General features: G+C 40.9%; 1 protein-coding gene across 1 annotated transcript; it reads right to left on the bottom strand.

The window, feature by feature from the left end:
• Positions 1 to 2,136: 2,136 nt before the first annotated feature.
• lhx4 (LIM homeobox 4) lies at positions 2,137 to 7,411 on the bottom strand. Its single transcript, XM_020924859.2, has 6 exons — positions 7,333 to 7,411; positions 4,845 to 5,016; positions 4,087 to 4,289; positions 3,437 to 3,591; positions 3,186 to 3,357; positions 2,137 to 2,525 (listed from the first exon to the last, which is right to left on the bottom strand). The coding sequence occupies exons 1-6, from the start codon at positions 7,409 to 7,411 to the stop codon at positions 2,137 to 2,139; spliced, it is 1,170 nt and encodes a 389-aa protein (XP_020780518.1).
• Positions 7,412 to 12,529: the final 5,118 nt, after the last annotated feature.

Raw genomic sequence — 12,529 nt, forward strand, 5'->3', positions numbered from 1 at the left:
AGCAGAGCCAGAGTCCTGCTGGGCACTGCCCTGTGTTTGTATGTTTTCCTGGTTCTTCCCTTTTATCCCTTTCTCCTCTCTCTTCATGCATCTTTCTTGTCACCCACGGACGAGTCACGCCAGAGAGGAAAGCAGCATCAATCACCGTTAACTGACTGACCACTGTCTGCTGGTGGTACTAAATGGACCTCCACAATTGAATCGAGGCCTAAGTGTGTGGTAAATGCTCTCAATGGTAAATGAATTTGCGGGTTAACTCCCTTTAAGAGCGTTTCAATAAGGCAAAATAATAAAAACACCTTCTACAGGGGATATTTTCTCCTGATGTATCGGACATAAAGTTTAGCTGAATTCTTAAATGACCTATTCATCACAGGGCTGTTTCAAAGACACCAACACAAGGACATATAACCCAAAGACAATCCAGCTTTATTTGCTCATATAGATTTGACTGTACAGTTCATACCATTACACAGAAGGCATAAATGAATAATTCAGTGCTCTCTTTACATCTTTTTCAAAGACACATGGCAATAATCATAATAATTAATAATAATAAATAGTGTTCAATGAAACAAGACAGCAGACACAGCTTCAAACTGTACAAAATTTACAACACTTAAAGATGTCTGAGGCAACAGACCAAACTGAAATGTGGATGATTTTAACATGATTTTTGTATATAGTTGTGAAACTGGGAAAAGGGACTTTGCCATTTTTATTACAAAAAGGCTTCTTGATATGTTTTCCCCATCCCCTCAAACAAAACTATTCAGTTGCTCATAGGGCTGTGCAATTAACCAATTTTTAATCAAGATTCTGTAATTTCTAATTGGCAATGATAAACTTGAGTCATTTTAATAGGAAATAGCATGTGGAGCAGCAGAGTTCAGATTTTGGAGAGAGAAATTGTACCTTTATGAGTTAAATGACACTAAACATCCAAAAGTCTGCTTTGTGTTCAGGAAATGTATATATTTAATAAAATAAGATACCAATGAAAAAAGAAATCCTGATAAATATTGTTGTTTTATGGCACAGCCCTAGTCCCCTGTATTTTGTTGGAAGTCTGCCCTCCTTCTGTGGGTTTCAGCTTGTGTGGCCTGAGCTAAGAATCCACTCCTGACCCGCAGTACGTGGCCCAAGTGGAAGGAGGGACAGTCCCTTAATCCATCTGTGATGGAGCCACGCAGGGCTGCCACATCTGGGGTTAGTAAGTAGGTTGATATGAGACAAAGCCAAAGCCCTGCAACACTGAGTAGATTACCACGAGAAGCCTGGATCAGACCAAAGAAAGAAACATATCTCAACATAGTCCCTGCTAATCACTTGATAGCTTTTCAATTCCAGTATATTAGAAAATATGTGAATTTCAAAGTAAAATAAATAATATAAAATGTATAACATGATCAATGTGTGTTTATATTATCAAATTTGTTATTCTTAAACTGAAAGTTGTCATTTTCAGAAACAAATGATAACGCTGAAACACAATGTCTGCTCTGAGCATACAACTGTTTAAGACCATTTTACAAGTCAAGCACCTCGTCAGATCTTCGAAAAACACAAAATATTGTGAGATGGACAGACACACTGCGGCTATGTCGAAATAACTGAAGTTTCAGCTTCAGACAATATAAAACCTTTTCATGGGTCAAAATTCACACTTGTGCCACTGTTTTTTGTATTTTTTCTCCCAATAAATCACTGTGATTCTGCCTTGTGCATACAGATAGTTTCTCCTCTTCTCATCCAAACAATGGGAAAAGACAGGGAGAGTAAAGTGCAAAAGAAAGGCTTTGATGTGGCCACAGCAGTTCTTCTGACATGAGTGAGAGACTGCGGGGAAGGAGTCCTTGTAGCTGTAACACAGACATGTGGTTTGTCGATGTTCCCTCTTTTCCAAAGTGAAAAAAATTAAATAAAGTTGTTTCAAATAAAAAATGGGACATGGTACAGTGTCGAAAATTCAGCTGCACTCTCTCCAGTTATGTATTAAGTGATGAGACAAGTCTACAAATCTGGACCCCTATTCTCCTTCTCTTTTCCAAACTCCTGTCTGGAGAACAATACAAATGTAAAAAGCCTTGAGTCTTTCCCTCGGGTCCCCATAGATTGCACTGTGCTCTCAGAGGCTCAGAACTGCGAATGGTCCATCTCGTCGAGCCAGGAGGCAGGGCTGGTGGGAAAGTCGGGGTATCCCGTACTGCTGCCTGTAGACAGGTCTGAGGTGGGGCCTCCTGCCATGGCTCTGAGTGCCTGGCCCACCCCTCCAGTCCCCCCTTGTGCCACCAGACTGTCCATGCTGAAGGCTAGGTTGTTGAGCAGGGGGGTGTGTCCAGGCAGAGAGCCAATGGACGATGGCGATTGGGGCAAACCATAAGGACTTCCTGCTCTGATGTCATGGTAGGGCTGTCCTGCTGCGTCCACCGTGAAGCTCCCGTTAAGCACTGCTCCACTGGTCACATCCCCCACACTGCCGTAGAGTCCATTAGTGTGGCCCAGGTCGGACAGCACCTGGTCATCTGAGGAGGAGACAAGTCAACTTAGTTTCAAAACATTCATATAAATGTTCACCAAGTATGAACACGTAATGCACCCTTGAACGCTTAGAAGTAAAAGGAGCCAGCTCCTTGTCAATTTTGAATGAATATGGGGAAGGGAGTGTTTTAACTTGTTCTACAGTAAATCTGTGTCTGTGCAGTTACCGCAGCACAAAGTATTTGTTCCATCTCCATCACTCTGGAGTGGCCTCAGTCACAACAATAGCCCAGAGCGCTCAACTCTAATTGACTAAAAGCCTCACATGCTTTATGGAGTTTCTGTCGCCATCTTTTCATTTCTCATAAAAACTGCCTTCTTTTTAAAAGTGGCCCACAGACTTTTATGGCTTCCCAATATGGGCATTGTGGGCATTAAATAACAAAGGCATGTCTTAACTATCATTTGCATAACTCTAAGTACTCGCTGAGTTTTCCAATAATCTCCACCACTGAACTAGGGCAGGAGTAGGGACAGTGGTCATTTCAAGAAGTATTTGCAAAGTCAAATAATAACACAGAATTTGCTCTGACTTGCACCAATGATTTGCATTATTGTATACTGTCATATCCTATGTTATATATAATGTATATGTACTGAACTAGTACAAATGTTTCAGTGACTCAACAAGTTTAAAATGTTACCTCTGAAGCTGAGTTCACTATCGCTGAGGCCTGCATCATCAGCTGAACTTTCCTTCTCCGCTTTCGTTCCCCCTCGACTGCGTTTGACACTCTTATAAAACTGAGTCCAGCGATGGCGCCCTGCGTCCTTCTTCAGCCGCTTTTCTTTTGCTCGCCTGTTCTGGAACCACACCTGAAAAAGGAACAAAATCAACGAACCATCCAACTAAACTATGCGGTATCTAATATTTTATATTCATCATGAAAGGTACCTGCACCACTCTCATGTCCAGGCCTGTTTCTGAAGACAGCTGCTCCCGGACATGGCGTGCCGGCTTGGGCGAGTTCTTATAGGCACTTTTGAGCGTCTCTAGCTGCTTGGCTGTGATGGTGGTCCTGGGTCTCTTGGTCCCTGCTTCAGAATCATCTGCAAACAGTAGCACATGTGTGGGTAAGAAAACTGTCACTGACTGTTGAACTGACTGTTCTGTAACTGTTGAATGGTCATTTAGAGAGGTCAGTTGTCCTTGTGCATCTGTCCCACTGCAGCAGCGGGACATAAATCTAGTCAGCTACAGAGCCAAAGGATCAGAGTTATTGGTACTGCTCCATATTGGAGCCTCGCTTTACATAATCAATCTCAGATGCATAGAGAAAAAAGGAGGACGACAACAAATACACCCACATGACAAACACCATAGGCCCACAGTCACTTCACTGCACAGAGCAGAGACAGAAATTATAATTCTTTATCAGTTCAGTACATTTGAGTTCTAGGTGTATGTGTGTGTGTGTGTGTGTGTGTGTGTGTGTGTGTGTGCGTGTGTGTGCATGTGTTTGTGTGTGTGTGTGTGTGTGTGTGTGTGTGCGTGTGTGTGTGTGAGTTTATGGACACAAGTATGGACACAAAAAGCAGACCTACCATTCTGTTTGGCTGTCTCATAGTCTACTTTGCACACCAGTCTCCCATCCTCCATAAGATAAAACTCGTCCCCAGTGGCCAGCTGTCGACTGCACATTATGCAGGCAAAGCAGTGCAGGTGATACACAAAGTCCTGTGCTTTCCGCACTACCTGCGTGGGAGGGATCCCCTGTTGGCATGATGCACACTTCGTCCCAAAACGCCTGCATCAAACACACAGCAGGACAGCCTTTAAGATTTGATGTCAACAGAATTAATTTATAGAGAAGACTCGGTCAAAGGAGGTCAGTGAATACAGTTATTTCTGGTAAAACTCCTCTAAACTGGACTCAATCCTCCTTTTTTAATGATAGATGTTGTGTTGAATGGAAGAGAGCAATGCAGTGTAGGGCTCGACGTGTATATCTTAAAAATGGACAGAGAATACAGTCAAGAAATTAGATACTTAAACACAATAAAGTTTTGTTGCATCCACTGAAAAATGTAGACCTATCCACTGACCCCCAAAAAATCTTGCAATAAACTTCAATATGATTCCGGCCTACAGCCCACACTCTGATCCTACTGTGGCCAGAAATCAAACCAACTGTCTAATTCAATGAGATTGCAAATTCAATACTAAAGTCTTTCTGTTATTTTAGTAAATTTCTTATTTTAATGTTAAATGTTCATCTTATTTTTTATTTTGTCCGACAGTGTCATGCAATAAAATGCAAGAAAGTATACAACACAACTGCACAATAAAGCACAGCACTTACTTGAAAAAGTCCTCTTTGCAGTAGACGCTCCCTGCTCTGGAGAAGCACTTGTCGGCCAGCGGGGTCTGGCAGTCTGCACACTTGAGGCACTTGGAGTGCCAGTGTCTGTCCAGCACTTTGAGGATGAACTTGTCCAGGATGTGTTGACTGCATCCTGCGCACTGAGGGATCTCTACAAAACACACAATGTGGCATAAGCACTGTATTCATTGGAGTTCAATACAGAGCACAAGGCACAGCCAACAGCATTTATTTATGCTTGCCTCTTGTGTTGAATAAAACAAATAAAACCCAATATCATTCTTCTTAAAATAGGCAGAGATAACCATACAATTTCCCATAAAGCATAATTTAAATTTGGTCGTCTTCGGACACTTCATAAACGCTCTGTAGCAATTAGATTTGGCAGAGCATTGCTAAAATGTTAATTTTTTCCAACCCCAAAATCCTGTTTTCACCGTTTCACCTTTTTGATCTAATTCGCATTGTTCCCCGTCTCTGTCCATGGTGCTGATTTTTTCTTCTTCTCTTTCTCTTTTTGTTGTGTACACATTAATTCTGATGCCAATAAGAATATGCTGCAAACCAGCAACAACATAACTATCTCTCATAAAAAAAAAAAAGTAATAAATAAATTAGGTTAACATTTAGAAAATTTTAATTCTTCCAGCGTGTTATACGGGAGAAACTACGCACAACAGTTCATACAGGCTCACCTCATGGTAGCTTTAAGAGACGTCACAAAAAACGACTAGCTCGAGCATTTTGTGTCTGATCTTATCAAAGAAACCCACGAGGTTATCCAACTCTTCGTTCAAATATTGCCTGGCGCACAGATACCAACAGATTTTTAAATAATAAAATAAATCATATTTTTATAGCCTAATTATTTATCTTGCGATAAATTGTATCTTTTTAAAAAACAAAAATGACTAGTCCTAATAAAGGCTACGAGACTAATCAGGTCAGTTTGCTTCCTGTAAAAGATTTTTTTTTACACAGCTAAGGAAAAAGAAAATGTGGCCCTGTATTTTAAGTGTCGGAATGTGTGACACCACTTTTATAAAACACGAGATGAATGTTAAATGCGGGAATAGATGAAGCTGCTTTTACTGAGGAGTGGTGCTGAAAGGAAAGCAGCGCGAACTTGGCACAGGCACAGTCCCCGTGCAGCGTCCAGCTCCGTGCATGCGCGTGCGTGCGTGAGGAGAGTAAAGCCACGAGGTCATACTTTCTTTCGGTATTTTGGCCCTTGCTCGTCACTTTATTTTGCATGTGGAAACGCTGCAAGTCTTAGATAAGGTGCCCCTGTCTTTCCCTCCGCACTTTGGACTGTCAGATAATTTGTGAAAACAATTCATGTCGCAGACGAATGTGCTGCAGGCTTTTGACTGCTCTTATTGTTCCAAGTCAGCAGCCAACTGCTGCTGATACATTTACCAAAATAATAAATACTAATGATAAATAATATATCAGATGTAAAGGCCAAACCAAATCCAAAGCCGAGAGGCAGGGTGGTAAGATCTTTGTTTATCTTTTGATAGCGGTTTCTTCAAATGATCCCACGAACTCTGCGACTGTTTAGTTCGCATATTATTCACAGCGTTTATTAGTTTGGAATGAACCTGTAATTGTTTTACAATTACATTTTAAAATTAATAGTTATGATTACATTTTATATAGACAGGCTAATAATCTATTATAATATAATAATGACAATATAATATATTTTGTATTTGTCTGTTCTTGGTATTAGTCTGTCTGAGTGTTATTTGCACGCGCTCTTATGAATCAAGTTAATAAACGACTAAAAAGATCTCAGATCTTTGTTTTTATTTTATTTGTTTCTATTTATTTTTATTTATTTATTGCCTTTTTCGGAGAAAGGTATTTTTTGTTAGCATTCACATCTTAAAAATAATAACGAAAATATTAATTATTATATTAATACTAGGAAGTCTGCAAGGGTTCAAGGATGACATTAACAGCGTTTGATATTAGCGTGGACCACAGATCAAACCAAATGAGGAAAGACAAAACAAAATAATTTAAAGTAGGCTAAGCGCATTTACTTGATGGCAACTATGGGAAAATAACACCAGACCATGAAATTAGGTGTGTTTTTGTCCAAGCATCAGCGATTAGAAAACACCAATAACAACCCTTTCAGCATTTTTATGGATTTTGATTCTTAATGTTTCAGTTATCAAATATTACAGTAAAGGCCTGTATTAGTTTTTCTGCATTTCTTGCATCTTAGTGTCATCTTAATGTCATTGCAAAGGAAACAAGATGATGAGACTGCCTTTTCATCCCTTAGAGTTCATTTTGTGGGCCAGGACACTGGCCTGTGGTGGTCAATAGACCGTCCATGCCATCACTGTAGTCAGTCAGTTTCACTCTCTTCTAATGCACGGCTGTATCCTTACCTGCCGCAGTGCACATAAACTAAAATCTGTAACACACAAGAGGAAAATGTCTCGCTTACGTTGCAGTGGCACTCCGAGAATCTCCGGTAAACTCTTCACTGGGCTCTCTGTCGGCAGCACTGCCGCGCTTTGCATCATCGTGATCCAACGCGGGAGACTCACACCCTGCACACCCGCTGCAGCCGTCCGGTGTCCCGAACAAGGAGTCTCCTGCTCTGCGCTCAGGCCTGTGTCGGCTGTCACTTAAAAGATGGGTACGATCCCTTTTCTGTAGCTCCTGTCCCGGGACGCTGCCCAGCTCTTTTGGATGGGCTCAGACAGGCTCTGCTCCATTCAGCGCTGCAGGGGCGGCGGGCCGTGACGTCAGCGCGGCAGAAACTCATAACGAGCCAATGGGAGAGTGGCGCGAGGAAAGCATCCCCTGAAGGTGTATAACCCCCCGGCAAACAGACGTGGACATGTCTTTAGGGGCGGGGCCAGGTTTCCGTGGAGACCATAAATAGCACTGCAGTGGATCCCCAGGGAGCACCGGCCGAGCAGGCTCAGGATGAGGGTGAAGAAAGAGGCTTTCTAGGACCGGACAAGAAATATCCTACTCCAAGCATGATGTAGTTAATACTTTAATACAGGCCTAACCACAAGGGTCAGATTTAGTTTAAAAACTACATAGACTAAGGTGTTTAGGCAGAAGCCCACATATCGACAATAGGCTCTTATAGGCTGGGCCTAGCCTATTTCTTGAAAGCACAAATAGACCAAAAAGTTTCCTAAATCAAATCTAGGTCTATAACATATTTCTAAACACACCAGACCAGTTGCTATAGAAATTGGCATGGGAGAGATACTCAGGATGTAACTGGACACAGCTCCTTATTTTCTCCCTGTGCAGCCCTGTGCGCGCGCGTGTCAGGTGCGCTTTTACTCCTCGTGACACTGTTGATTTGAGCTGCTACCTCGCGCGTGGCTCCTCTCGTAGATAACATATTCCCGACGGAGGGCCGCTGGTTCAAACATATGAACTCAGTCTTCTCCTCCAATTTACTTCAAGTGAAGGAGGAAAGCTCCAGCAGACGCTCTATAGACGCGTGCTCAAACAGCCTATCCTGCAAAGCTACAAGGCGATTATGATATTACTACTACTACTATTATTATTATTATTATTATTATTATTATTATTATTATGTTATAGAGATAGCCCTGATAGGCTGAATCTGTCACATTGTGCTGCATATCAGATTTTGTATAACAATAGGACGTAGCCTACACACAATCCCATAAGCCGTAGGCTGTGTTTACCGTTGGTCTTTGTACTTTAACCAAATGAAAATGCACATAGAGCTGATTAAAAAGCAGTATATGATATTGAAGGAATTTATCCAACCGATTTAAAGCCGCTCCTCAGAGCAGTGCCCCCCTTTTAGCATCCATCCATCCAAAGTGCAATCCATCCTCTTCACCATTGTGTTTGTCCTGAAAATCATCTCGTCTTACTTTATTTAAATTATACACTTTTCCCCTCAAGATCATTCTATTTATTCAACTATTCAATTAGTCTGAATGTTGCAACAGAGACCCTTTAGCTGCATCAGAAAAACAATGCAAATAGAAATGCTCTTAACCTGTCAGCAAAGGCCAATGCAATTAGAATAATTGACGGGCGCAAAACGCAAAAAGAAAAAAAAAAAGATGAGAGAGGGTTTGGTGAGGGGCTCCACTAATGCGTGCTTAAATGATGGAGTGACGAAAGGTAGCCTGTCCTATATGTTAAGCATTCACATTCAGGTCAAGTCAGTGGGCTACAGGACATGGAGAATGGGCGTTTTATCAATTTGACCTGTACGAAATTCAGACAAAATCAAGTAGAGAGCAACAGCCTAAGAAGCAAGGGGTGCGCAGGAAACTCGGGGCAATAATTCAAGCAGAGGCCAGCTCCTTTGCCATTGCCGCTGACCCAGCCACCTCTAATTAGATCTAATATTTCAGTCGACCCCTCCATTGACATGTACGATTCACAGATCCATTTGATTGAACGAGGACTTCACAAATGAACGATCATATCTGTCCTCATACACTAGGCCTATATTATACAGTATTATACAGAAGCCACGTGTGTGACGCGAGCTGCAGGCCCGCTTTACATAAACAGCACGAGCTTCAAAAAGTCACTTACACGCACGACCGCGGTCTTACGCAAAGATAGTTTTAACACTTCAAGTAAAATAAGCATATAAAGATAAGAATCAATAAAAAATTCTGAATAATTGTCAGATACTTGGCCACACACCTCATTTGTCCTGGTTCTACCCCTCCCATCTTCATCTTCGTGGTTCCTGTAGCGGCGGTGATCGCAGCAGAATCCGGATGGTCCACTTTCACTACGAGATCCTCAGTGTCTGATGCCGGACATGGCACAGCGTACGTCCCCGAGCTTTGGGAGCAGAGAGAGGGAGAGAACATGGAAAACCTTACGAGAGAGCGCCGAGAAAATTAAATTGCACTTGGGGGGCAAATTCTATTAGGGAATAGTTATTGTCTCCTGACAGCTCCTGTCCATTTGGGTAATTAGTAGAAGAGATTGGTTGAAAAAACAAATCTATTCACGTCAGAAATGATATTTTCCAATTCCCTGATTGAGCCTGACCCGTAAAGCTGACACCAGGCGCTAATAGGCTCGTTTGACTCCAATCACTGGCGCCATTGCCCTGTATTAAAACTCCATGGCCCAGATAAAACTGTATTTTCTTACAATAATAATAATAATAATAATAATAATAATAATAATAATAATAACAACAACAATACATTACAGTGAATATACAATATTGTATTATTATTATTGTTATTATTATTATTATTATTATTATTATTATTATTATTATTATTATTATTATTATTATCATTATTATCATTATTATTGCAAACTTTGGATTGTCACAATACCTTCCTGTTCTTTGACAGTGGGCGTGTCAGATACTTTTGGAGAAACCTGATTGATAGTAGGCCTTGAACTGTCCCTCCAGCTCCACAGAGGATGAGATGTTTGGGAGATGCTCTGGTCAATGAGAGGGGGAGGGGTGGCAGTAAAATGGAAGGACCTGACCCTACTTGACTTTCGCCTTTAAAAGGCTCAATGTGAAAATACAAAAGAGGATAAAGCTTTAGTTCTGGTGTGATATACACCAACACCATATATTAACCTGTTTTTCATAATTTATTCAGCCCTCCTCCTCCAGCTTTGTCCACAGCAGGAAACTTTATAGTATTATTAAAGTCAGAAAGGGAGATGACAGAAAAACGCATCTAGCTGCTCCTGAATTTTAATATCAATTGGCCAGGGCAATAAACATGGATGCTGAGTGTACAGCAGAGGAGCCATCATAAAACCCCACATTGTCTAATTTATGGAAGAGAACAACAGGGCAGCAAGGTGAGCTTTTTACCCTTCAGTATAAGCTCTGAGATGACTACAATGTCCACTGTTTGTGTTGTTTTCTCTGCACCTCACAGCACTTGTACTTGTTGAATTCATTTAGAGCAATTTCCCTGGTCTGACATGTATAGATTGTAATGTCTGTTATCATTTAGTTGTATTTTTCTATGAGCGTGTTTTTTTTTCTTAATGTCTTTAATCAAACATGGTGTTAGTATTACATCTGAGGCACTAAATTCAAATATAATATTTTTACTATTTCATATTTTAATCAATTATTCACAAGTAGTACATGTCATGATTTATTCAAATGTGAAGACTCTGTCCTCACTGTGAACTACTGTCTTCTGGCAGAGCAGCAGACTGATATAAGTGCTGCCAAGTTCCTCATTAACCCTCATTATAGCGAACCAGCACCAGGCTCATGTAGCTGTAAGCTCAAACGCTTGGATAAGGGCCTGTGTGGAGTCATAGCATCAGGTAACTAGACCCAATCCATTCACAATTACAGGAAATATTTAAACTACATGACTGCTATATACACACTGTCTTTAGACTCGGTTTCACTTTCTTTGTTCCTATTCAAGTCTTGATTTAGGTCTAGTCTAGTCCAGGTTTAGTGCCGATTTAGTCCCAATTCCCCAAACTGAATGAACATCTAAATCCTAATTTTAGAGAAAAATACTAGCAAGGGTCACAAGATCTTGTTCTAGTTTCAAACCATGAACATGGAATGGTGTCAGTATGAGCATCTGGAATAAAACATTTACTCAACTGATATTTGAGTCTCACCAAATTATCAAAGATATGGAAAAAGCAAAAAATTCTAACACAGGTACCTGCAAGTGTCCATAGTTTACATACTAGACTCCATAGGACCTTTTGTGTGATGTTTAAACATAGCCCTTGTGTTTTTATGGGTTACGAAAAATATATGCACAGAAGGTTTTTAGTCCACTTCCTGAATAGCATTCAAAAAGAAAAGTTCCTGTGCACTGAAGCATAAGTCAGACATGTGGCAATAAACTGTAATTGAGGATTCATTTCAACATTGGAAGACTGGATCAGTTATGGAATTCCCTTTTTCCCATAAAACACATTTTAAAAGACGATAGGTATTAGGTGTAGGTGTATTAGGAACTTGAGTAATTCATTATCTAAAATGCCCAAATCCCTGAACGTTTGATGTAGACTGAACATTTGAGATGTGGGGATCAGGGTGCAGAGGTCAGGAGTCAAGGGAATTCAAATGCTCCTAGAAAGACAGAGCTCAAGATCAAGCGTCCTTAAAGTTACAGCCAAATGTAATCCAGGCAATGTCACACTCAGGTCCTTCAACTCCTCATCTGCCTCTTTCATCCAAATCACCGCCCCTCATAGTAACATGGGCCAGTCCATAAGGGCTGCAGTGCCCACCTCCAAGTGTGTGAGGAAGAAGGCCCACCAAAGCTGATTACGTTTTAATAAAGTTTATTATCTGCAGGGAGCTAATCCTCAAGGGTAATCTCTCCCCCTAAAGGAAAGCTGGATTATTCACTTGCTATAATCCCAATGAAATTGTTAGGATTTAGTTTGTGCCGAACAGCAGATGGCAACAGGCTTTTTCCTTCAACCTTGGATAGTTTAACCCCCATTTTATACATGTAGCACCCTGGTTCACCCATGTCCCAATCATCTTCATCAAAACAAAAACACAAATTTGTTATTCCCAAACTTAAATCCAATCACCAATAAACATATTTTGGACACTCAAGGCATCAAAGTAAAATGGAAATCCAAAAACAAACTGATCAAACTGCAGCCTTCTTTGGGGCTTAAACCTAAAG

This window comes from Boleophthalmus pectinirostris, unplaced genomic scaffold (genome assembly GCF_026225935.1).
Source record: "Boleophthalmus pectinirostris isolate CB_2022bp ecotype Guang Dong unplaced genomic scaffold, ASM2622593v1 HiC_scaffold_7, whole genome shotgun sequence".
Lineage (NCBI taxonomy): Eukaryota > Metazoa > Chordata > Actinopteri > Gobiiformes > Gobiidae > Boleophthalmus > Boleophthalmus pectinirostris.